This window comes from Canis aureus, chromosome 12, assembly GCF_053574225.1.
Source record: "Canis aureus isolate CA01 chromosome 12, VMU_Caureus_v.1.0, whole genome shotgun sequence".
Classification (NCBI taxonomy): domain Eukaryota; kingdom Metazoa; phylum Chordata; class Mammalia; order Carnivora; family Canidae; genus Canis; species Canis aureus.
In genome coordinates this window covers 39363171-39390836 of record NC_135622.1, presented here as the reverse complement: position 1 = coordinate 39390836, position 27666 = coordinate 39363171, and the positions used below count along the sequence as shown (strand labels likewise).

The 27666-nt window shown below is 36.1% G+C and overlaps 1 protein-coding gene across 2 annotated transcripts; it reads left to right on the top strand.

The window, feature by feature from the left end:
• Positions 1–26: 26 nt before the first annotated feature.
• Positions 27–27438, top strand: YIPF4 (Yip1 domain family member 4). 2 transcript variants are annotated; one of them, XM_077843681.1, is made up of 6 exons: positions 27–169; positions 12804–12957; positions 14350–14521; positions 17436–17513; positions 23048–23161; positions 26337–27438. In XM_077843681.1, exons 1-6 carry the CDS (start codon positions 91–93, stop codon positions 26472–26474), a joined length of 735 nt encoding a protein of 244 aa, XP_077699807.1. In that variant the 5' UTR covers positions 27–90; the 3' UTR covers positions 26475–27438. The 2 variants fall into 2 exon arrangements, with proteins under 2 accessions (XP_077699807.1, XP_077699806.1); XM_077843680.1 differs by lacking the exon at positions 26337–27438 and adding an exon at positions 23319–25512.
• The last annotated feature ends 228 nt before the right edge of the window (positions 27439–27666 follow it).

The window sequence follows — 27666 nt, the reverse complement described above, 5'->3', positions numbered from 1 at the left end:
CCCGGCTCGCGGGCCTCACGGTAGGGTGCGCGTGCGGGCCGGTGCCGCGGCCGCCTTGGGGCCTGGGCCCAGCCGCACAGGGGCCGCGAGATGCAGCCGCCGGGCCCGCCCCCGGCGTATTCCCCCTCGAACGGGGACTTCACCTTTGTCTCCTCGGCCGACGCGGAAGGTGAGGCTGCGCCCCTGGGGGTCACCCCCGCCCCGCCCCCTCCCCACCCCCCAGCCCTCCGGGGGACGCGGGGTCCGACGCGGCGGGCCCTTCCTCGGGCCGAGGCGGTTGCGGCCGGGTGGGGACCGCAGCCCTCCGCGCCTGCCGGGCGGTCGGAGCGGCCTGAGCGGGGCCGGGGGGCGGGGCCGGGGACGGGAGGGGGGACGGGAGGGGGGTCCCAAATGACTCATTTGGCCTCCGGCTCTTCCCCGCACCTCAGATGGGCCCACGCAACCGTACGATTTCATTTCTGCCCTGACTTGCTGTTATTCCAAAAAGGGGCGGTTTAATTGGCCGGGGAATAGGTGTCAGAGAATGAAAACCGAGTAGGGCAGCTGTGTCCCTCTTATCTATCCACGGACAACCCTACGCTGCAATTAGAGTACAGACTTCCCTCGGGGAGTTGCTGGGTGGGTTGGTTGGTTTTTGATGGACACTGACCTCCTGTCTGCGTCCCACTTTTCTTCCTATTTTACATACAGCGTTTGACCTCAATATTGAGAGAAGTGGGCTTGAAGTATGTCTGAAACTTCTTGTAATACAGTTGGATTGTTCTCAAGGGCTTCTGCGTAGTTCCTTGTACTGTCGCGAGGAACCAGTTGTGCGGGAGAGATCGTTCTACATCCCAGGAAAAGTTTGTTTTCCTCCTTTTCTCTGCTCGTTACCAGGCTCTTGGTAACCCGAATCTTTCTCTGCCAGTCAGTTTCAGATTTTACTCTTAGACTGTGTACACCAGGCTTACTGCCCGACAAGGAAGATATAAATCATGATAAAGCTGTAGAAATTTCGGTCTAGAGAAGAACCTAGCGTTTGCTCAGAAATCTGGTTTCAGAGTGCATCAGTTAGTATAGCTTGTTTTGCTTTCCTTGTTTTGATTTCTGAGTGGCGTTGTTTAAAAAACCAATATGACACTGTATGTTAACTTAAACTTGAATAGTATTATAGTTTTGGTTATAAATTAAAATGGAAATTTAAATTTATATTTATCATGGAGAAGATAGCCGATACATTTATTTATTTTGCTTTTTTCTAAATTTTTTAAAAAGATTTTATTTGAGAGAGAGAGAGAGAGAGGAATAGAGAAGCAGAATCTCCAATGAGCTGTGAGCGCACGTGGGGCTCCATCCCGGGACTGTGGCCTCATGAGCTGAGCTGAAGGCAGATGGGTTGACCGACTGAGCCACCCAGGCACCCCTGATACATTTATTTTATTTTTATTATTATTTTTATATTTATTTGTTAATGAGAGACAGAGAAACAGAGAGAGAGAGAGAGAGAGAGACAGGCAGAGACACAGGCAGAGGGAGAAGCAGGCTCCATGCAGGGAGCCCGACGTGGGACTCCATCCCCGGGTCTCCAGGATCACCCCTGGGCTGAAGGCAGGCGCCAAACCGCTGAGCCACCTGGGCTGCCCTATTTTAAAGTTAATATGAGTATTTGGTGAAATATAGCAACCCAAAATATTTCCGTTTGTTTAATCTAAATTTGATAGCATAGTGTTTCGGGAGGAATATCAACTTTAACTTACTAGACCTTAAAGAAAAATTGTCTATCATTGTTCAAACTTATGTATTTATGTGTGTATGTTTCTTACCCACAACCTACCCACCCCCAAGCCCCAGAATAACCTTTCTTAAATACACCTTAAAAAAAAACAAACAGAGTGATACAACAAGCTTACCCATTGACTCTATATACTAAGAAACCCGGAATAAGTAAACCTAACCTAAGGAATATAAGGTTTATTTGAACTTCTCCATTTAGCTTTTAAGGATACGTGGACTCCCTATATATTTGAAGAGGTACAGACAAAGATAGATATACTTATAATAATACTGTCAGGTGTATAACATTGTACAGTTTCAATTTACAGAGTATTTTAAGCAGATGACTTGTTTGGTCTTATAAGAATTCTGTTGAGCATCAGCTGTCTTGTATTTTACGACGAAAATAAGGCTTAGAGAAGTTCAGTAACCTCTATGTAAAGGATCTGAATTAAGAGCTAATCAGAATTCTTTCCATGAAATTATGATGCTTCTTACATTTTTGTAAATTGAAGAGTGTATCTATAGTGTTAAAGAGTCCTGGGTTTGCATCCTGGCTTTGCCAGTTACTATCTATGTGCTGTTGCCGAGTTCCTTAGCCTCTCAGCTTCAGTTTTCTCTTATACAAAATGGGAATTAATCTGTAAGTGCTCAGATATTTTGCAAATGCAGAGTACTTAGTACTATATCTGGCAGAGTTAAGAGCTTGCCACATGTTAACAATGATGCTGCTGCTCAGTTTTCACTATTAACTGGCCCCACACTTTTTTTTTTGTATTTTTCTCTTGAAAATTTGACTGCAATTCTGTCTTTCTCTGGTTCCTAAGCATGTCATGTAAATTCTTTCTTCTCCCTTTTTCTACTTTTACTCTAACCATGAGTGTTTTCAGTGTATATTTTCCTTCTGGATTCCATCCAGGTCTCTTAATGATACCTTTCTGTACTCTTTGCACATATATATCCTTTATTCTAAAATGTTCCTTGGTGTTTTGTCTCCACACCTATGCATATCCTGGTCCTCATGCTTAGACTGCCTTTCTCCTTACCCCGAGTTGAGACTGAAGACTGAACTGTAATGTTCCTTCTTTGGTTTCTTTGGTGAAAACCTGCTTAACTATCTTTCAGAAACAGAGACTTCCCTGATCTTTTTTATACCACAGCAGTTACCACAGAACCTGAACATAAACATCACAAAATAATTGTTGAAGGAATAAATGATTTCTGCTTTTATCTCATATGACATTGATGCTTGGGACTATAAAACAGCTTCTTTTGGATGGTATAACTAAAAAGTTACTGGATTTAGGGCCAATAGACTTCAGTTAACGTCTTGACTTATAGTAGCTATGTGGTATCAGGCAGGTTATATAACTTCTGTAAGCTTCCATTTTGTCACCTATAAAATGAAAAGGAGGAGCACCTGGCTGGCTTAGTCCATAGAGCATGCAACTCTTGATCTTGGGGTTGTAAGTTTGAGCCCTGTGTTGGGTGTAGAGATTACTTATTTTTAAAAATTTTTAAATGAGGTGCCTGAGTGGCTCAGTAGGGTTAAGTGTCCGACTCTTGATTTTTGGCTCGGGTTGTGATCTTAGGGTTCTGAGATCTTAGGGCTCTGCGCTCAGCATGGAGTCTGCTTGAGATTCTCTCCCCCGCATCTGCCCTCTCCCCCTACTTGCACATGCTCTTGAGGTCACGTGCTTTCATCTTTAAAAAATTTAGAAATGAATAAAAAGCACGCATAATATCGTGGGGTATTTAAGATAATATATATTAAAGCAAGTTCCATGTTTAAGTTAAATGAACATGAGCTATGTGTGAATAAGCCAATACATGTATAAATAAATAAATAAATAAATAAATAAATAAATAAATAAAAAGTGAAATCCAACCTGAACATTCAAGTCAATGGTGTAAAACTGTATGCAGAAACAGTGATAAAATGCATGTATGTAAATATAAGAATGTAATTATACCATTATGTATATGTAAAGTGTAGTATAGAAGTATTCAGGATCCTTTGACTTTATTTGTATCTGATAAATAAACACTTTGCCTAGTTTATGTCTTGGCACTTAGTAATACAGATACTGCCTTAATCATAATTTGCATTTTAACAAGATCCCCCTGTGACTTATATGCATGTTAAGGCTTGAGAAGTACTGATTTAGAATGTTATGAACAATTAGAAGAGGAGGAAATATTTTCTAACTGTTAGATAAGGGGCAGTTTAATGGAGATAATATTTTGCCAAATTTTGAAGGATAGATAATGTTCTTTATCTGTAGGATGAACTAAGTATCTCCATGTGCAAGGGTCTGCAAATGAAGAAGTCCCTGACACCAAGAGATGGTCTAATAAGAGAGATAAATTTCATTGTACATAATAAATGACATAAAAAGTATGGTTCACAGGAGGAAGTGATTAACTGCAGGAAGGATGAAGGAAGTCTTCAGGGACAGAGGAGGTATATTGTGAAGAATAAGTGGGAGTTCTTCCAGTTGAAAGGGGGGAAGAGCATTTACTTAAGAACTGTGCAGCCTCCTTGGTGGAGGCTGTCTGTCCCTGTGTCTTATATTAAATCTTCACAGATCTAGAACAATGCTGATTTAGACCATGAGCTACTCAGGGTTAGAAGCTGTGCTTTACTCATTTACACTGCCTAGCACAGAGCCCAGCACTAGCAGGAACTCAGTGATGAATGAATGAATGATTACATGATACTTTTTGATTAAGATAAAGGTGTTGTGCTCCTAGCACTGAAGCCAATACTAATTCAACAGAAATTCAGCAAGTAGTTGGAAAGGTAATGAGCAGAGACAACTAAGCAAGAAAGATGATCTAAGCCACCTGATAGCCATTTTCCCATCTTCTTATTTTTCTACTACTGAATATCTTTGTATGTATATTGAAACATTCATCTCTCCTGCAAATCTTTTTTTTTATTTTTATTCATGAGAGACACACACACAGAGAGAGGCAGAGACACAGGCAGAGGGAGAAGCAGGCTCCATGTAAGGAACCCGATGTGGGACTCGATCCAGGGTCCAGGGTCACTCCCTGGGCTGAAGGCGGCGCTAAACCGCTGAGCCACCCAGGGATGCCCTCTCCTGCAAATCTTACAGGAAAAGTTTCTTTTCCTCCTTTCCTAGAATAAGCCTCTACTAGTGCTTTTATGCCCATATCTTCCTGCCTTTTTGGAACCTTTCTTTTCACTGTTTTTCTCTCTAGCAATTTGGATTTCTCCTGTTTTTTCCATCTCTACTATCAGTCACAGGTGTCCTCCTAATTTACAGGATTGTAAATTAGATCTACTTCCCTTTTTCCTTATTTTCACAACTAGACTGTTATTTCCTGTTTCCTCAGCATCCAGCAATCCCACCGCTCTGTTGGCACTTCAATTGCTTCCTTTCCTCAGCAGAAGTATCTTCAGCAGTGTTTCCCAGCAGCGAAAGGTTCTATGACAACATAATTTGACACATGACAAGTAATGTTAAACTTATTTCCTTAATGCAGGATTTCCAGAGCCTTTAATATGCCAATATTAGTTCTGAAACACCAAGTGGGGGTTGTATGTAGTATGTAGGATTTCCCAAATTTAGTGAATATCAGAAGCCTTTTGTGAAGGGCATGTCATAGGATCCAGATTCCACAGAACATGCATAAAGAAACACTTACCTATAAAGACAAGTTTGTTTTTTGCTTGATATTTATGCTCTTAAAAATTTGTCCCCACCCTGTCTTCTATAGCTTTTGGGGATGAACTCTTTCCCTTGGGAAACCTTCAGCTTCTATGCCTTTGTTCTTGCCATTTCTTTTCTTTGGAATGATTTCTCTTCTCATTCTTTCACTGCTTATCTGGCCATCCCTCATGGCCAAATTCAGGTTCTGTTTCCACAAAGCCTTTCTGTCCACCTCTCTGGTGCTTAGGCCTACTTATTCCCCTGGCACCTATGATCACTTGGCAATTTGCATTGCCGTTGACCTACAGAAGAGTGTGTTTTACAGTATTAATAGGGTTTTATGTTACATGTTACCTCAGTTAGATTTTTTAATTGAGATATAATTTATGTGCCATAAACTTCACCCATTGAAAGCATACAATCAGTTTTTAGTTTATTCACAAAGTTGTGCAACCACCACCACTGTCTAACCCTAGAACATCTCATCACTCCAAAAAAAGCAACCGCATACCTATTTTTAGTGATTCTTCATTGTCTCCCAGCCCCTTGCAACCAATAATTTACTTTCTGTCCCTATAGATTTGCCTTTTCTGGACATTTCATGTAAGTGAAGTAATATGTGACTTTTTGTGTCAGATGTCTTTTACTCAACATAGGTTTTCATATTTCATCCATGGTGCAGCCTGTATTCCTAATAATGTTCCATTGTTGGGATATACAGTACTATAAATTAGATTTTAAACTCCTCGAAGTGTCTCACTTCTTCATAGTCCTCTAAGGGCATCAAAGAAATAAGCTAAGTAATTCATAAATATTAATTGTTAGATTAATTAATCAATATTGAAAACTAGGTACTAAAGTAAAAATGGCAATGTTTGTAACTTAGTTCTTCTTGCCAAGGGCTAGAAACTTGACTTCAGTCTCTTTCTCATTTTCTCATATTTAGTTGGTCATCAAAGTATTTCATACTACCTCCAGAATAACTATATAGTAAGTCTATTCTTTCTCTACTGATACTACCTTGGTTTTAGTCTTTGTTTCTCATTTATAATGTAGCCTCCTGAGCAACTCCCTTTTCCGATCTCTCCCCTCTTAAATCAGCCTTCCATCGTGCAGCTAAGATTATGTTTCCAAAATACAAATCTAATTTTGTATATTTGCTCTATTAAAAAGCCTTAAAAAAATAAAAAGCCTTTAATGTAACTTATTTATTTAAGCCATATGGAGCTATTTGCCCTTCCATTCATTAATTAATTCCACCAGTACACATTTGTTGGTCGCCTATTATGGGCCAGGCACTGTTATAAGTAGTGGGGAAATATGTTCAAGATAAAACTACAGCAAAAACACTTAGTTCATGCCATCATAGAACTTAAAAATATTAACCAAATAATCACACAAATAATATTATTATAAACAGTGATAAATGCTTTGAAGGAAAAGTCCAGCAGACTATGAAAGGAATCTAGTCTGGGAGATCAAGGAAAATTTCCTTAAGCAAGTACATATGACGACTGAGAATGGATGGCACTTAATTATCTGAAGTTGGAGAAAATAGCCTGGTGTTCATACCAGGTAAAAGGGATCCTGGTTCATTTAAAGAACCTGAGAGGCTTAGTATGGCTAGAAGGCCACTGAAGGATTTAAAACAGGAGAGTGAAAAAAAAAAAATAAAATAAAACAGGAGAGTGAAGGAATTGCATTTTAGAAAGATTTTTCTGGCTACAATTCAGAGAATGGATTGAAAGGAGACAAGAATAACTAGGGAGAAAGCAGTTGGTAAACTATTATAGTCATGCAGGCAGGAGATGTAGTTTGCTCTAGCTTGTGCTAGGAGTAGAAATGGAGAAAAGTGGACAAGTTCAAAAGCATTTTTGTTTAAGATTTTATTTATTTATGCATGAGAAACACGCAGAGGCAGAAACACAGACAGAGGGAGAAGCAGGCTTCCCACGGGGAGCCCATTGCAGACTTGATCTTAAGACCCTGGGATCACAAACTGAACCAAAGGCAAATGCTCAACCACTGAGCCACCCAGGTGCCCCAAGTTCAAAAATATTTAGAGGTGAAAGTGACAATTTAGGTGGGTTGGATGGAGCAGGGAGCATGTGAATGAAGGAAACTGTCAAAGATAATCAAGCTTCCAGTTTATAATGCTGAGTGGATAATGGTACCATTCACTGGAGGAAGACTTTAGGTACCAAGAATTCAGTTTTGGAATATTGAATTTTAGGTGCTTTTGACATAGTTAAAAGGAAATGTTAAACTGACAATTGATTGTATAAGTCTATAGAAGCAGACTGGGCTCAGTATATTGCTTTTTGCTCAAAAAAAAAACAAAACAAAAAAAACCTTCTTCAGTCTTCTTAACCCTGTTATGGTCTGAATGTTTGGTTATCCCCCCACAATTCATTATATTGAAATCCTAATGCCCAGTGTGATGGTGTTAGGAGGTGGGGAGCTTTGGGGAGGTAGTTAGGTTACAAGAGTGGAGCTCTCATAAATGGGAATAATGTTTTCATAAAAAAGACTGTACAGAGCTTCCTATCTGCTACTTGTCTGTTAGGATTCGAGGAAAAGTCTGTAAGCCAGAAGAGGGCCCTTATCTGACCCTGCTGGCATCCTGATCTTACACTCCAGCCTCTAGAAATGTGAGAAATAAATTTCTATTATTTATAAGGCACCCAGTCCATGGTCTTTTGTTATAGCAGCCTGAACAGACTAAGACACTCCTATATAGAAATCATAGTGTCTAGAGCTCATAGTACATTAATGTAATCAGTAAATTGTAGATATAATAATCCAATAATTATTATCAGTATTCTTTTGAGTAAGTGATAATTTTCTGTTAAGGTGGCCAAACATTTTTTTTTAAAGATTTTATTTATTTATTCATGAGCGATACAGAGAGAGAGAGAGAGAGAGAGGCAGAGACACAGGCAGAGGGAGAAGCAGGCTCCATGCAGGGAGCCCGATGTGGGACTCAATCCCGGGATTTGCTCAAAGGCAGATGCCCAACTGCTGAGCCACACAGGCATCCCAAGGTGGCCAAACATTTAGCCTACTCTTTGTGTGAATTTCCCCCTCCCCAGAAAGGATATTATCTCGAATACAAGTTAGTAGTGTAGACAAAGGAATTGTTAGTTTTTTAAATAAAAATTTTGTACTTGATTTTTTTTAAATTATATTCATGTAGGGGCACCTGTGTGGCTCAGTAAGTGACGAACTCTTGATCTCAACTCAGATCTTGATCTCAGAGTCGTGATTTCAAGGCTTGTGTTGGGCTCTGTGCTGAGTATAGAGTTTATTTTTTTAAAAAGTTACATTCGTTTAGATATTATCACTAATATCTTCCTTACAATAGGCTAATGAAGTATGATATGTGGTATATAATGGGTGCATGAAGAGCTTTTCTTCCCTGTTTGAAACTTGAAAATGACTTTTTAGCTAACCTTTCTTGGGGTGACAAAGGGTAGTTAAGCAAGGTTTACCATTTAAAACAAACTGTTTTCGGGACACCTGGGTGGCTCAGCGGTTGGGCGTCTGTCTTTGCCTCAGGGCGTGATCCTGAAGTCCCAGGATCAAGCCCCACATCAGTCTCCCTGCAGTGAGCCTCTTTCTCCCTTTGCCTGTGTCTCTGCCTCTCTCTGTGTCTCTTATGAGTAAATATGTAAGATCTTTAAAAAATAAAAATAAAAAACTTTTCATAAATTTTAAATTCATAGGCATTATATATATCTATAAAAGTGATAAAATTGCACAGAACTGTATATACATACACACCCAAATAAGTGCATGTAAGACCGGTAAAATTTGAATAAGGTCTGCAAACTGTATCAATGTTAGTGTCCTGGTTTGGTGATTATATAACATGGTACCCATTGGCAGAAGTTGGGTGAAGGATACATGGAACCTTTCTGTACTATTTTTGCAATTTCCTGTGAATCTATAATCACTTCAAAATAAAAAGTTCACTTAAATGATTCATAAGACAAAAGAAATTTCTGTGAAATTAACATTTAGGCCAAAATGAGATTTAGTTTTTCCAAAGGTAGGTTCAGGAGATTTTTGATTTTTTTTTCTTAAGTTTATTTATTTATTTATTTATTTATTTATTTATTTATTTTTGAGTAATTTCTACAGCCAGTATGGCTGGAACTCATGACTTTGAAAAGAATCACATACTCTTCTAACTGAGCCAGCCAGGTACCCTGATTTAATTAATTTTAATTAATATTATATACAATATAAAAATTTACAGACAATAGTGAATAGTAAGGGTACTCAAACCATAAATCAAAATAATATGAATAAAAATATAGCCTAAGACACAATTTTATATGAAGCTTTTAAAATTTTTCTTGTGGAGTAACATGATCAAACTCCAATGTAAGGGTAGCAGTGATAAGATCATTATTTACTTGCATTGGTTTCTTGATCTCTTTCATTGACCTATGCAAGCATTAAATATTTTTATCTCTAAAATGGAATGATATAATTTATCCTTTCAGTGTGAAATATGTTCTTGTTTTGCCGTGCACTCAGTTCTGTTTTAGATTTAAGCACATATGGATTTCATTTTCAAATGAGATGATTTTTATCCTTGTTGCTTAAGTAAGAAAACGCTTCTTCACATATATAAGAAGCTAATAAGTATCAACAAAATGTTAATTGTTCATTGTAGGATACTCTTCTTTCTCAGAAATCTAGAACTTGTGTAGGAGAGGAGATCAGTAAATCTCATCCTGAGTATAGATCCGACAGCACTGACCAAGTTCTCCCTCATCTTTCCAAGTGAAGTTAAGCTGAAGAGAAAATTCACATGAAAGATTCCTCATCTAGTAATACACTTGAGTTTAAAGGGGTGAGGGAAATTACTATTAAATCTTCTGCAGTTTTTCTAGGTAACTTTTTAAAAAAGATTTTATTTATTTATTCGAGAGAGAGAGAGAGAGAGGCAGAGACACAGGCAGAGGGAGAAGCAGGCTCCATGCGGGGAGCCTGACCTGGGACTCGATCCTGGGTCTCCAGGATCACGCCCTGGGCTGAAGGGGGCGCTAAACCACTGAGCCCCCCGGGCTGCCCCAGGTAACTCTCAGTAAAATTTGAAACTTATTCTTGTCACTGAGGCAAACAGGTGGAAACATTTTTAAGATTTCTTTTTGCAGTAGGTTGTTTCAAAGATTATTTTCTTTTAAATCCACTTACATTTACTACCTTTATGTTGTTTTTACTTAGCAAATGATGAGAATATTAAAATAATATAGCAAGAAATAATTAATTTAAAATTAGTGTTTTATAATAACCTATCCTAGAGTTGATAACCAAGCTAGCTGGTTCTTACTCTGGTTTAACTTAAGACACCTGTGCTCCTGGAGTAGTTTGGAATCTTCTTGTTTTCTAATATTCTTGTTAACTTGTTAACGTATTAAGCTAACTAGCATTTTTTGTTTTGTTGTGTTTTGTTCTTTATTTTTCTATTGCTTTTTCTCACCCACACCTAATTATATCTTGGGGACATTACGGGATGTGTCAAACTGCTGTTACTGGCATTCCTGCATATGTCCATGATACTTTCCTACTTTATAGTAAATGGGATGAAAAAACGACAAAATCATAAGCTAAAGGTGCCTTTTTGAGGTTCTGACATATGTGCTATGACAAACTGCTAAACATATAATTCTTTATCACAGCATTTCTTAGCAGTATAATTTATATATCCTTTTTTGGTTTAGATTAAAGACTTTAAGTGCAGTTCTTTTTGGAGGCCCGGAAACAGTTGTTAAGGTCCTTTCCTGCCTCATAATTTTAAAACCTTTAATGTTACTGCTGTACTAATCACTTCCTGAGCTAAATCTTCCTCTTGTTAAATCAAGAAAAGCACTCTTTGTACCTATTGGAGATGGAATCTTAGTTAAATTTCACCCCTTTTATTTATTTTTCAATTTAGATTAAAACAAGCAGAAAGTGGTTTTGGAAAATATTTTAGTCACAAGATTCTATGATAGCATTTATAGGGACTATTTTTTTTTTATAGGGACTATTTTTAAACTAAGTAGGAAAGGACAGCAAATTCAAAAGTACTTGGATTTTATTTCTAGCTGAGTAAACTCCTTTATAAAAACTTTTTAGAATCATATACTATTAAATCTGGAAAGAGTTTTGAATAGGAAACTGGAGACAGAGACTAATGATTTTCTCTATATAATCTCCGGGGAAGGAGAGTCTTTGTTAATGTTTGTCCTTGCCAAGAGAATTTTCTAAAGTACACTCTAGTCATGTGACTTCTAGTTAACAGCATTGATGATTGTTTAATAGTGCATATGTCTGGTCCTACAGATTTTTTTTTTCTTCATTCCCATATGACCTCAATTCCTTTATTCTTAACATTTTCTTTCCAACCAGAAAATGTGCATTTGTACTATTAAAATTATCCATGACCTCTAAGGCACTGGTCAGACTAGAATGAGACTTATTTTGTATGTGAATAACTGATTCACTCCCTTTTTAGAACTGACCTAAAAGCAAAACAGAAACCCCAGAGCACCTTCATTTTTATCCAAACTAAAGATGATGTCATTATATAAAGAATAGAGCTGAAATATCAGGAATTCTTACTAGTCAAATTTATCCAGAACCAAGCACTAATATACAAAGCACTGAGCATCAATATTTGGTGATTTAAATGCAAGAATATGTAAATAAATACATGAAAATGTAGGGGAAAATTACCTACAATTTTTCTTTTCTTTTTTTTTTAAAGATTTTATTTATTTATTCATGAGAGACACAGAGAGAGAGAGAGAGAGGCGGAGACACAGGCAGAGGGAGGAGAAACAGGCTCCTTGCAGGAATCCGATGTAGGACTCAATCCCGGAACTCTAGGATGCCCAGATGCTCAACCGCTGAGCCACCCAGGCGTCCCTACAATTTTTCTTTAGCAAATTATATGCAATTGTTTATATGTATACATGTGTATAAAGCCTTTAGGAAGTATTTGTATAGTCACTTTGTTCCGAAGTACATAGTGTGCATAATAATGAAGGGAATCCAAAATGATATCATGTAGTATATTTTGTATATATTTTCCATATAAAGTTGCTGTTATAAGTCTAGTTTTTTTTCCTAGTCTAGCTAATTATCTGAAATCTTTTAAATGTCTTTACTTTTCTCATCTTTCATTTTCCTGTCAAATAAAAGATGATTTTTAGATATTTATCAGCTATAAAATATGAGGATTGTATGCAATAGCAGATGTTCATTGTTAGAGATCTTCAAATGATCATTATTTTACTTGAATATTATGCTAATGTTGATTAAGATTCACACATTTTTACCTTGATTTAAAGTTTTGTCCTCTCTTCTCCTAAGATCTCAGTGGTTCAATAGCATCTCCAGATGTCAAATTAAACCTTGGTGGAGATTTTATTAAAGAATCTACAGCTACTACATTTCTGAGACAAAGAGGATATGGTTGGCTTTTGGAAGTTGAAGATGATGATCCTGAAGATAATAAGCCACTCTTGTATGTAAAAATTAGTAATATATATTTTCTGTTTTTTAGAACTAATCTATGGGATGGTTATATTCTTTCATGTTATTTAAAGACAAGTATGGCAAATCTTAACCTTTTTGGTCTAAACTTCTAGATGTCACTTTTACTAGTAATTAGAAAAGTTAAAATAATGAGAGTGTTTTTAGTCTATTGAATGGCAAAAACTGGAAAAATCATAATTCTGTATCTCTCTTTTTCTTTCCCTCTCTTTCTCACACACACACACGCACACACACACATACACACACACACACACACACCATAAACTCCAAATTATTAGGGCTTACTTGGGCCTATAACTATCCCAAATAAACATTCAGTCTAAGTAAAAAAGCAGGATGCTTGCTGTGGCAATTCAGTATAAGGCAAATTAAAACTTCTGAAAAGATCAGCGCTCCAAAATCTCTCCCATATGGAAATTCTCGAGCTACCACTATGAGGAATCTTTCACTTTCTTCATGGTACTTGAAATTATTTAAGTGATTATCATTTTGGGGGAAAAAAGGTAAAGAATTGAACAACTTGGGAAAGAACCTATGGCTCTTTAAAATTGAGGCATTATCAGATTAATCTCTGGTAATGGCAGATTAAATGCTAAAACATTATGTTTCTTACTATTAATGTACCATATTTCATCAAATATAAAACAATTGCAAGATGCAGTTATTTTGTTTGTCAATAGGAGGAAACAGTATGTAAGGCAGCATAAAGCTAAGACATTAAAGGGCTGTCTCCTTAGTGTAAGGTTAAATGAGAAATAACCCATCATACAAAAAGACAGCAAGGACATTTGCTTGTCTCAATTTGGCAGTGGGTGGGTTGTTGGAAGAAAAGTTTCCCTTAAGAGTGGAAACCCCACACTAGCACTCATATAGGATTGCAGACTGAATTAGCAATATGGCCAAGAAGGGCTCAAGCAGAAGATTTTATTCAAAGTTGTAGTGCCTCTAGGATACTGGAAAATGGAAAGGCAGATCAGAGGTGTTAGAATATTGAAAGTGTGGGCATCCTGGGTGGCTCAGTGGTTGAGCGCCGACTTCAGCCCAGGGCCTGATCCTGGAGACCCGGGATAGAGTCCCACGTTGGGCTCCCTGCATGGAGCCTGCTTCTCCCTCTGCCTTGTGTCTCTGCCTCTCTCTCTCTCTCTCTCTGTCTCTCATGAATAAATAAATAAAATCTTAAAAAAAAAAAGAATGTTGAAAGTGTACACCATGGAATCAGTGAAATACTGTACTTGAGATGCAATGCTTTGTTGACCTATGGAGGTGACACTGTCATATTCAGACTTTTCTTAAATTTTATTGCAGCGGTCTCAGTATTCAGAAGTGTGTGCGTTTTAAGAATTTTTATTATATATTGTAGGGAGGAATTGGATATCGATCTAAAGGATATTTACTACAAAATCCGGTGTGTTTTGATGCCAATGCCATCACTTGGTTTCAATAGACAAGTGGTGAGAGACAATCCTGACTTCTGGGGTCCTCTGGCTGTTGTTCTTTTCTTTTCCATGATATCATTATATGGACAGTTTAGGGTAAGTATATGTTGCCTTATACAAATTTGAAATATTTTAAAAGTTTAAAATTAAAACTAGCCAAACATTAACTGTAATACTACATTATATATTTCTGAAATACTTTACTTTAACACATTATTTCTAACTTGTTCATCTCTAGAACTCTTTTTAATTAAGTGGAGGAGTACCTTAGATTAATGCTTTCCAAACTTTTATATCATCATTCCCATAAAATATTAATACTTGGATGGAAACCTGGGTAAACAGATGGGACTACTCTCAGCTGAACAGAAGTGACCACTGACTAGAAATGACCAAAAGGGCTGCCCTTGCCCTTTAAGATTTCCCCCAAGGGATGAAGAGTTTGAAACACAATACTCAGAACATGTTCTTACCTTTTACTCATTTTTAAGATAAATATTTTAGGGGCTCCTGGCTGACTTGGTTAGTGGAGCATACAACTCTTGATCTCAGCATTGTGAATTCGAGCCCTACATTGGACCTAGAGCTTACTTTAAAAAATAATAATAAATATTTTAATAAATAATGACAAGGATTCCATCAGAATCTGTTTTTATATAATACTTTGCTCTACTAACGGGTTTTCTCTTTATTATCAAAACACAACATACATACATTACTCCTTAGTCCCTAGTTTAAGGCTTTAGGGAAGTAAAAAATAACTATCACAGAATGATTTGGAAATGAATTCATTTCTCATTGCTTCTGTAACAGATTTCCACAAGTTTTGTGACTTAAAACAGTGGAATTTTATTCTTTTACAGTTCTGGAAGTCAGAAATCCAAAATGGGCTTGAAGGAGCTAAGATCAAAATATTAGCAGGCCTGGTTTCTTTATAGGCTCCAGGGCAGATTCTGTTGATCACCTCTTTCCATGTTTAGAGGCTGTCGGTATTCCTTGGTTTCTGGAGGCATTACTACAATCTCTGTTACCATGGTCACATTACCTTATTCTCTACTGTAGTCAGAACTTTCTCTGCCTCCTTTTTTTAAGTACTGTTGTGATTACATTTGGTGCTCATCTGGATAATCCAGAATAATCTCACAACATCAAGAATCTTAACATAATACAACACTAGTCTTATTAATATTTACCTTAGATCAGTAATTTATATCTTACTATTTTGTGTAATCTTTCATTTGAACAAAGGATTGTAAAGCTAAAAACAGATTACTCCTCCATAGAATGTTGCTCAGTTTGGTCTTGCTTGATGTTTTCTCATTACTAGATTGGGGTCCTGAATTTTTGCAAGGATACTACTTTGTGTCCACCTCAGTATACTATCAGGGAGTATGTGATATTCGTATATTTTTTCCTGGTGCTGTTAATATCGGTTGCTTAATTAGGTGATGGTTGGTGTCTGCCCAATTCCTCCACTGTAAAGTTACTGTTTTCCCCCTTTTTAATTAATTAATAAATATTTTATGGAGATACTTTATGACTATGTAGACATCATGTTTCCCATCAAACTTTGCCCACTAGTTTAGCATCTATGGATGGATCTTGAGTGTAACAATTACTACTGTATTGTTTACTGAATGGCGGTTTTCAGTTTTCGTCATTCCTTAATTAGGTGATGGTTGGTGTCTGCCCAATTCCTCCACTGTAAAGTTACTGTTTTCCCCCTTTTTAATTAATAAATAAATATTTTATGGAGATACTTTATGACTATGTAGACATCATGTTTCCCATCAAACTTTGCCCACTAGTTTAGCATCTATGCATGGATCTTGAGTGTAACAATTACTACTATATTGTTTACTGAATGGCGGTTTTCAGTTTTCGTCATTCCTTTCCCTTGTATTAATTGGTCTTCTCTATGGAACAGCTATTCCTTCTTTGTCACTGCTTAATCATTGTTTTATTTATTCATGTCAGTATAGAATAATGAATGTTTATTTTATTTTCTGAATTATAACCCAATGCTATCATTTATTTTATTGAGATTATTCCATCGTTAGCAATTGGGAACTCCTTCAGGTTGGCTTCTATGTCCTTTGGACATCTTCCCATTGTTTTTTGAGCATTTCCTTTCCTTCTAACTCCACAGACTGTTCCGGGATCATCTTTTTATCTTTCCTTTTTTTTTTTTTTTTTTTTTTTTTATTTATGATAGTCACACACAGAGAGAGCGAGAGAGGCAGAGACACAGGCAGAGGGAGAAGCAGGCTCCATACACCGGGAGCCTGACGTGGGACTCGATCCCAGGTCTCCAGGATCGCGCCCTGGGCCAAAGGCAGGCGCTAAACTGCTGCGCCACCCAGGGATCCCTCTTTTTATCTTTCCTGTCGCAGCTTTGGATTCAATTATTTATCAAAGGAATCCTAGTTCCTTTTATCAGGGAATGATATTTAGAAACCAGGATCTGGGCAATAAATATACCTATTTTGCTGTTGGGGCTTCATTATATCTAGACTCTACAAGCAGACAAAACTCGGAAATAGAGGCATGTATCATTATTACACTAAGTCTTAGGAGTTAAAATTGTCCGAAACATCTTCCACTTATCTATCACTTAGATACATTTATAATTAATGTAAATTTTAAAGACCTCCGGAGAAGACCTATAACTTCTTTCAGGGATGAATTTTCTTCACAAGATGTTGTAAACCAGAGGTTTGGATGTAAATACTTTGTTCTTTTTTTACAGTAATATTTGATCATAGATATTGAAATACTGAGATTTCCTAAGGCAATTGATCATTGCTAAATTTTCAATTTGGAAGTAAAATTGTATTAACATATTGCATTCTTACTGGGTTTTGGAAAGATACCTGGGAACTCAAACTCTCTATGACCTGAGATTTGGTATACCAAACTATCTTATATTAGCAGAGAATTGACTTCCAGGGAAATTGTCAGCTTATTTGGTGCAAAGATATTAATTGCATGATTTTTTTTCCCCTTTAAGGTGGTCTCATGGATTATAACCATTTGGATATTTGGTTCCCTAACAATTTTCTTACTGGCCAGAGTTCTTGGTGGAGAAGTAAGTAGTTAATTTTGAAAATAGCCTTCATTTCTTATCATAAACTTTATTTTTGGTATTATAGATATTATCAGTAGCTTTATTCATCGTAACTCTTTCTTGTCCTAGAATTGCTCTTAAGTTATACTACCCTTAAGATGATAAACATATTAGTATTGTACATACTCTATAAATGTTATAAGAAAAAAAGAAAGAAAAGATCCCATACCACTTGTAAGTAATTTACAGCTTTTTAGGGAAGCATATCCTTTATTCTCTAGTACAGCAGTTCTCAAACTTTTGGTCTCAGGTACCCAAAGAGATTTCTTTGCATTGGTTATATTTATCAATACTCCTCATGTTAGAAATTAAAATTAAGATTTTAAGTATGTATGTATTGATTTAAAAATAAGATCAAATATATTTTAACATAAAGAAATACTTTTTTTTTTTAAAGATTTTTATTTATTTATTCATGAGAGAGAGAGAGAGAGAGAGAGGCAGAGACACAGGCAGAGGGAGAAGCAGGCTCTATGCAGGGAGCCTGACATGGGACTTAATCCTGGGTCTCCAGGATCAGGCCCTGGGCTGAAGGTGGTGCTAAACCGCTGAGCCACCCGGGCTGCCCTACTTTATTTTTTTAAGATTTATTTACTTATATATTTGAGAGAGAGTGAGAAAGCAGTGGGGAGGGGCAGAGGGAGAGGGAAATCCAGAGTCTTAAGCAGACTTCCATGCTGAGTGCAGATTTTAGGACTTGAGCCAAAACCAATAGTCTGGACACTCAAATGACTACGCCACCTAAGTGTCCCATAGATAAGATATTCTAAAGAAAAACAACTTTTTCAAAACAAAAGAGCAATGAGTGACCTTATTTTACATTTTTGCAAATAGCTTTAATGTATGGCTTAGTGGAAACTAGTTTGTAATATCTGCTTTCTACTTTCAGTCTGTTTTAATACATTATTTTGGTTAAAGTATATGAGAAAAATAAGGCCTTAACCAGATATATAATTGGAAGAGGAAGAGTATCTTTTTTTTTTTTTAAGATTTTATTTATTTCTTTGAGAGAAAGAGAGAACACAAGCATGGGGAGCGGCAGAGGGAAAGGATGAAGCAGACTCACCCCTGAGCAGGGAGCCCACACAGGGCTTGATCCCAGGGCCCTGGTATCCTGACCTGAGCTGAAGGCAGGAGCTTAACCAGCGGAGCCACCCAGGCTCCCCAAAGGAAGAGTATTTTAATAGCTTTTTCAGCTGTTTGTGAATATTCTTTTTTAATACTACACCTACATTCAACAAGTAACAGTTTCAGTAGTAAGGTACTGCAGTTTTGTTGCAGTAAGGAATCTCAAACAATATTAATGAATTTTTCTTACTCTGTTTCATTAAAATTCACTTTGGGTGGATCTTTTTACCATGCATAGTCACTTGGAAAACAATGGTTCACTGAGGTTTGCAAATCTTACAAATGTTGACATGACTCATTGTGCCATATCAGAAAATCATTTTCATTAATATTACCACCCACCTCATCAGAAATGTGTATTGGAAAACTGTTAAGCTTATAGTGTAGATACAAGGTTTCCAAAATTCTAATTTTTGCTTAAAAGATAGAATTTTATCATTTGCAACAAATACTCAGTTTTCCTTAAAGCAGTAGGTTCCCATCATTTATTTTTAAGAACATGCTTACAGATATCCAACTTTGAATAATCATAGCTTATCTCTCAGTTGTTTCAAGTAAAAATGGTGTTTCATGGTAAACACATCTAATTCAGCTCTTTACTCAAATAGTTGTGTAAGTGCTTTTCCTTGGGATAACATTGAACCAGAATATAGTAGAAATGCTTTCTGTGTACTTCTCATTTTGTTGTACAGAATATTAAAAAGACATATTCAAAAGTTGATATTTAATAAAATTATTTTAACTGCTTCATTAAGGACATTCTTTTTTTTTTTAATTTAAAGATTTTATTTATTTATTCATGAGAGACACACAGAGAGAGACAGAGACATAGGCAGAGGGAGAAGCAGGCTCCCTGCAGGGAGCTTGATGTGGGACTCAATCCCAGGACCCCAGGATCATGACCAGAGCCGAAGGGAGACACTCAACTACTGAGCCACTCAGGTACCCCCTTCATTAAGGACATTCTTAGTGAAACTAGCTTTTTTTTTCTTTTTCTGTGATTGTGTAGTAGTAAAGAGTACAGTAACTACTAGCATAGTTGTGCCACCTTGATTCAGGATAAAGTAGCACTTTTTACCCACTGTTGTTTTTCTTTGTGAGTACCAATGTGAACCCAGTGAGAAGCCAAAAAATGTTTTATTATTTTTATAGAAAATAGTTTTGACCTTCGTCTTCTGGAAGAGTCTCTGGGACCCTCCATGGCCCATGAGGCACACTTTGAGAACTGCTGCCCCATTAAATAAGACTGAATTCCTAGGAATTCTACGAGTTTATTCTTTTTTTTTTTTTTTTCTCTCTCCTCTTAACAGTTTATTCTGTGGAAAGAATAAAGCAGAGTGGATCTCAGGCAGAGTTACCTTGTGGGTGCTGACTCCATGAGCGTTGATTGCTAAATGCAGAGACCTTGAGCCCTTTTTTTCACATTTTGTAGAACGATCTGCCAAGTCAGTTACTTAGCTCTTTTTCATCTGTTTTCCAGCTTCCAAAATTATGTTGCTATTGTCCCATGTCCTGCTCTTCTGTAGAAGCCTCTTTTTTTTTTAAAGAAAATTATGTTGGGGTGCCCAGGTGGCTCAGTTGGTAAAGGTGTCTGCCTTCAGTTTGGGTCATGACCTTGAGGTCCTGGGATTGAGCCCCATGTCAGATTTCCTGCTTTGCAGGGAGTCTGCTTGTCCCTTTCCCCTTGTCCCTGCCCCTGCTTGTGTTCTCTCTCAAATAAATAAGTAAAATCTTTAAAAAATAAAATTGTCATTTATTAATATAATAAAACAACATACTTTTATTTCATGATATAGAATATATAATTATACACTAGGGAGAATGCAAAGAATGATATGAAGATACCATCATTCATAAAGTGTCACAACTGGAAATTACTATAAAGATGAGGAAATAGCTTTCATCAAACTTTATTTTCTCCAAATAATAGAGTTATCTTACACAAAATAACACTTTGATTCTTACAAATGGCTTTTCTTTCATTACACTCATTCTCTTTTTTTCATGTGTCTGATCTAAACCTAGAGTTTAGAATCAGACTTTTGTTCCTGGTCCTTTTGATAGTGTTATTTTTTTCCCATTTTATTCATGATTTTATATGTACTTTGGGACTAAATTATTATGAATAAACTAAGGTATATAAGTAATGAGAATGAACTTGATCTGCATTATCTGTGTTCTTAGAGTGCTCAGGGGTTTCATCCACAGCCCATTGAGCCTTTACTTGGAAGTAAAAGTGATAACTTCCTGTGGTGAGTGCTGAGATGTACCTTTAGGTTTATAAATTTTTAATATATCAGTTAGGAATCAGTCCTCCTTTATACAATGACCAACCTATATAGCCTCTGGATTTTACTATTACTTTGTTTCTCCCAGGTGTGTACAATGTTTTTACATCCCATGATTATTTAATGGTTTAGTTTCCATTGTTTATGCCTTTTTTAAAAAGATTTTTCGGGAGGCAACTGAGTGATGCAGTCCCTTGGGTATCCAAATCTTGGTTTTGCTCTGGTTGTGCTCTCAGGATCCTGAAGTCAAGCCCCAAATTAGGTTCCCACTCTGCATAGACTCTGCTTGAGACTCTCTCCCTCTGCCTTGCTACCCCCCTGCCCCATGTAGGTAGGTAGGTAGGTAGGTAGGTAGGTAGGTAGGAAGGTAGATTAAATAGATAGATTAGATAGTTTTTCCCCCTTCCCTTTTAGTATAGTTTCAAGAGGTAATAATATTAGATAAATGTGTTCAATCCATCATTTTAACCTAAAACTGTTTTTTTTTTTTTTTTTAATTTTTTTTTTTTTTATTTATGATAGTCACAGAGAGAGAGAGAGGCACAGAGACACAGGCAGAGGGAGAAGCAGGCTCCATGCACCGGGAGCCCGACGTGGGATTCGATCCCGGGTCTCCAGGATCGCGCCCTGGGCCAAAGGCAGGCGCCAAACCGCTGCGCCACCCAGGGATCCCCAAACCTAAAACTGTTGAATAAATTTAGAATAACATTTATTGGGGCACCTGGGTGGCTCAGTGGGTTGGGCATCTGCCTTTAGCTCAGGTCATGGTCTCAGGGTCCTGGGATCAAGCCCCACATTGGGCTCCCTGCTCAAGGGGTAGTCTGCTTGTCCTTCCCTCTGTGCTCCTCTCCCTGTTCTCTCTTCCCCTCTCTCAAATAAATAAGACTTTTTTTTTTGCTTTTTTTTAAATAAAACTTTAGAATAACATTTATTTATGAAACTTTTTCATTCTACATATGAAAATTTAAAATAATTCGATAGAGACTTAAAATTATATTTGTTCACATATTATTTGTTGTATCTTTGATATAACCCTGTATAATATTTACATGAAAATAGATATCAGTAAATGTTTTGGCAATTTAGGATTATTGATGTAAGAGTTAAGAGACCTAGATCTTAAGAGCCTGGCTCAGTCAGTTAAGCATCTGCCTTTGGCTCAGGTCATGATCTCACCATCCTAGGATGGGAACCTCCTGTCAGACTCCACACTCAGCAGGGAGTCTACTTCTCCCTCTATCCTTCTATCCTCCCTCCTACTCATGTGCTTGAACACTCTCTTTCATGTGTAAAATCTTAAAAGAAAGAGAGACCTAGATATTAATTTGAACTCTTTCTCCCATCAGCTTTGCTTTCCTAAACAAAGTACTTTGTCTTTCTAAAATGTAGTTTCTTCATAATGGAGGCAGTAATACCTACTGAATAGGATTGTTGGTCTATTTAATCTGTCTTGATCTATCACAGAATTTGGCATGCTGTAGCCATTAAGTATTTTTTCTTTCAGTCTCTCCTGCCTGCCTTCCCTTCCCTTTTAGTCTGCATTTGTCACATGTAGCTTCTCTAGACATTGATTTTTTTTTTTTTAAGATTTTATTTATTCATGAGGGACACAGAGAGAGGGGCAGAGATATAGGCAGGGTGCAAGACTTGATTCCAGGATTCTGGGATCACAACCGGAGCCAAAGGCAGCAGCTCAACCCCTTAACACCCAGATGCCCCTAGACCTTGAATTTTTTGTTTAAATAAGATGATTGTGGTCCCTTTAAATAATCCTTCTACAACTTAAGGTAAGTAGTGAGAAAGTATACTGTAGGTATAATGAAGATAATTGGATATATAAGTCTCAAAAGGGAGAAAGGGCTGGAAATGTAGATTTGGGTATCATCAGAAAGTTGATGAGTTTATGAGACTGTCTAGGAACATAGCAGATTATGATAATTTGAAATATAAAGCATATGATACTTCATGATTTCTTCTTGTCACGTTTATGTAAGTACAACCAAGATATGTAATGTTCAGTAGTGATTAATGTAATTATTTTGATTTCTATGACATTTGTTTAAACTTTAAAATTCACAGGTTGCCTATGGCCAAGTTCTTGGAGTTATTGGATATTCACTACTTCCTCTCATTGTAATAGCTCCTATACTTTTGGTGGTTGGATCATTTGAAGTGGTGTCTACTCTTATAAAAGTAAGTAGAATGATCATTGTTTTCCAGGAACAAAAGTTTACTAGTTATCTACCTAAAGCATTGTAACTATCAAACATTTTTAAGTGTTTTGGGACAGTGATCTCACTCATTGTTTTTACTAGTTGTATTTCTTTTATTTTCCCATTTTAATTTCCAGAAATATATTGTATGTCGGAGGGGGAGGAGTAAAAAACAAAGAGCAAATAAGACTACAGGATATTACACTCAGATAATTTTTTTAAGATTGAATTTTTATTTTCTTTGTAATACAACTTCACATGACTTAGATTTTGTGGGAGATACTTATTTTAAATTTTACTGGACATTTATTTAATAACTGTTGCTCCTATTTGAATAATAACTTCATTATCAAATTTCATAGACATGGTTGTAAAAAATTGGCTTTTCTGTATTGCAGAGATTGGAATTTCTCCATTCTGTGTTAAATTTACATTAACATATGTGCCTATATTATTAAACATTTACTGATAATATTAAGTACTAATAAGTAGTAAAATAAATTCAATTTTGGTTTATTAATTTTGAACAACTTTGAGAAGTAAATGTTATATGTATGTATATTACACAATGAATGTAATTCTTTTCTTTGTGAAAAAATATATACTTTCTTAAAACCACCACTTTCAGAACTGCCATTATGTAGCCTTCACATTAAAGTATTATTTGTTTTTAAGTAGAACCACTTAATTTTTATGACATTTCGTTTTATTTAAAGTTGATTACTAATTTTAATATAAAAGAAATGATTCTTTTAGAATTGGGTACTTACAGGCTAATACTAACATATAAGCATTCGGTATTGAGAAGAGTATGGATTTTGGAACTAGTCAGTTCTAAATTCAAATTCTGATTGTTCCACTTACTTGCTGCCTGTCTTTGGGAGAGATCCTTTCTTATACACCTCTGCAAATTGGAAAGTTTGACAACTATTTTTTAAGATGTGTTAGCTAGGTGGTAAAGTATATATACTTGATAACAGAGTAGGCACACAAGAATATTTTGAGAACATCTTTGTATACTAGAACTGCTTGAACACTTTAGAGACTAAGTAGAAATCATTCTTTCCTCTCTATTCTAATGCTAAGGTCATTTTTTTTTTTGTTTGTTCTTTTTTTAATTGGCATTATTAGCACTTAGTTTAAAAGTCTTGCAGTGCAGAAGCTAGCTCCATTGCTGGCATTTAATTATCTAGTGAACATACCACTTTACTGAATCATTCAGGATCCTTCCTGTTTGTGTGTTATTTTAACTTGGGTTAAAGCCTATTTGAGTATTTCTGAGACTACTCCCAAAATTGCTAAAACTGTGTGTCCTCTGGTCACTTTTAGTAATCGAGTTTAGGTGAAAGTTGGTCTTTAATATTCTTTATGCAACTTATGAATGTATTTTTATAAAATGGCAAAGTCTTTTACATTGTTAAAAATTTAGGATACAATTGTTTTAAACTTCAGATTTTTCTCTGCCAATTTCTTCCTAATCGTTTAATCTTCTTTGTATAGTGAGCTATTATATGTTTGAGATTTGTTTTGTTGAGAAATATGTTACAAAACCCTTGTCATTTAAATCTAGCATTAGAATACAGTGTAATCTACCAGTACTGTTTTTTTAACATTAAATCTCTATAACTCTTACCAACCTTTAACCATTTATTTATAACAAAAAATATATGACATACAAATGTAGTTTGATCGTAATCTTACATATTTCCCTATACTTTTCTGAAAGTTTTAAATATTTTGTAGTTTATTTTAATTTAAAAAGCACAATAGAAAATTGGACCATCTCAAATATATTTTCAGTCTGCCAGTGTTTATTTTTGACCTCTCTACCAGTGGTTCTCAAGTGATTTTGTCACCTGAGGACATTTGGCCATTTCTGGAGACTTCTTTGGATATCACAAATGGGTTAGGAGTGGAATCATATTAGTAGTATGTAGTAGGTAGAGAGGCCAGAGATACTGCCAAAATCCTACAATGCACAGTACGGCTTCTCACAACAATTATTCAGCCCCCAAATGACAATAGTGAGAGATTGAGAAATCCTACCCTGTGCCAAGTCATTTTCCTTCATACTTTTCTTATTTTTTGCCCTTGAAGTTCTTCCTTTCATTTTACTCTATATAAAATGCCGTTAGTGTCTATATCAATGAGTACTATATAATATTCCAGGGAAATAATTTAAGTTTAGGTATGTGTATAATCAGAAAACCAAGGTACATTTTATTTAATTAAACTCTTGACCAAAATATTATTTTTTCTTTTAACCCTGTACTTTTACCAATTCATGAGAAAATGCTGTTAATACTTAATAAACATTGTCTAAAATTTTCACTTAGTCTGTTTTCCTACTTCTTAGAAGAAGAAACAGGAAAAGGTTTACTTTGTAATGATCAATTCATTTTCTTTCAGCAGTCAAATTTCTTTAAGCAATTGGCCAAAAGTTTCCTTATCTTAAATCACCAGGGACACTGTTAAAAAGACTGATAACAAGACCCTTCCCTTAGTGATTTTGATTTAGCAGAGCTAGAATGAATCCCAGGATTCTCATTTTGTTTTGTTTTTAAGATTTATTTTTAAGTAATCTCCACAACCAATGTGGGGCTCAGACTTACAACCCTGAGATCAGGAGTCTCATGCTCTGTCAACTGAGCCAGCCAGGCACCCCTCAGGATTCTCTCTCTTTAATAGGCAAGGGATTCCTATGATTAGACAGGTTTGATAACAAAAGACTTCATTTGCATAAGACCAAGGAACAGAGCAAGGAAAAACATTCTTAAATTTTAAACATTCTTGGGATCCCTGGGTGGCGCAGCGGTTTGGCGCCTGCCTTTGGCCCAGGGCGCGATCCTGGAGACCCGGGATCGAATCCCACATCGGGCTCCCGGTGCTTGGAGCCTGCTTCTCCCTCTGCGTGTGTCTCTGCCTCTCTCTCTCTCTCCGTGTGACTATCATGAATAAATAAATTTAAAAAGAAAAAAATGTTTTAAACATTCTTTAATTTTAAACGTTCTCAGTAAGTTTTACTGTTCATCACAATTGGTTGTCATGGTTATTTTAAGAAAATACTGTAAATGTTATTTTATTTTCTGATACCTAAAATGTTAATTGACTTGCTAATATGCTGCCTTTTGTCTTTTTTGTTTGTTTTTTTAAAGCTGTTTGGTGTATTTTGGGCTGCCTACAGCGCTGCTTCATTGTTAGTGGGTGAAGAATTCAAGACCAAAAAGCCTCTCCTGATTTATCCAATCTTTTTACTATACATTTATTTTTTGTCTTTATATACTGGGGTGTGATCTAAGTCATACATGGGTAGAAAAAGACAATGTTAAACTTGTGTGTAGTCTGGGAATTCTTGCTGAGATGGTTGAAGAAAACCTGTTGCTGGTAAAATTTTACATGTTCCACATGTAAAGGCAGGTTTGAGGTCTTTTTAAAACCATATTTTTTGTATTTAATTAAATAAGCATTTGCAGTTACCTGAATTTTTTTTGGTCAGAATTCCAAATTCTGTTTGATTCTTCATATTCCAGTGAATAAAATATAAAAGCATTGTGTTTTTAAGGTTGTGTCAATATTCACCTAAAAACTTGTGCCAAAAACACCTGGAATGGTAATTATATTTTATTTCATTCAAAGGGTAAATATGACAGCATCCTGATAATCTAAAAGTGCAATTTTTTTTAAAGGGTTTTCTCCTGCATCGCAGATCCTGTAGATATATATTTATATTTATACATATATATTTATGAAATAATTCTTATTATCCACAAAATATATTTCTGAATAGCCTAAAAGTTAAGATATTTTAAATCTGATGCTTAACCATTAATTTGGCCATTCTTTTTATTTATAAATTCAAATTGTTTTTTTAATTGTATATAATTTTAAAAATCTCGTATGTGCTTCAGTATGTCCTTATTAAGTTCTAATAACAACTAAAACTAATTTTAACAATTGCTGATACAGATTTGGTTTGCTTGGGTGTGCTTTGAAAAACCATTTTTGAATACCTAAATACCTGGTTTCAGTTTCGTTTATCTTTCTGACCAAAGCAACAGGAGGTATAATGGATATGGCATTATAAAAATTGTTAATATGTAGAAAAATAGTAATATTTATAGCATCAATAAATATTTTTAAGTGGTACTTCTAAGTCATAAGAGTTGCTGGAAAGAGACTTTAAAATCTTGTCCTGAACAATGTTATATGAAGTAGAAAAAAATAAAATGCTTCCCAGCTGTGTGTTTTGTTTTATAACAGCTTGTCCTGTATTACTAACATGTATCAGGTCCTCTAACAAATGTACAGTATTTGCTAAGGGAAATATTAAGAAATTTTGACTAGTGAAATTTTTATTCCAATTATTTCATAGACTGTAGGTGTACTTTGTAAAGTAGATAAAATATTTTATTGATGTCCATAAAATAGCAAATGCCTGATAACTATTAGCAAATTATTGTATTATCATTTCTGGTCTCAGCTGGA

Coding starts and splice junctions, on each gene's coding strand:
- YIPF4 (XM_077843680.1), top strand. CDS start 91: ATGCAGCCGCCGGGCCCGCCCCCGGCGTATTCCCCCTCGAACGGGGAC. Junction 12,958..14,349: donor GAAGATAATAAGCCACTCTT/GTATGTAAAAAT, acceptor TATATATTGTAG/GGAGGAATTGGATATCGATC. Junction 14,522..17,435: donor CATTATATGGACAGTTTAGG/GTAAGTATATGT, acceptor TTCCCCTTTAAG/GTGGTCTCATGGATTATAAC.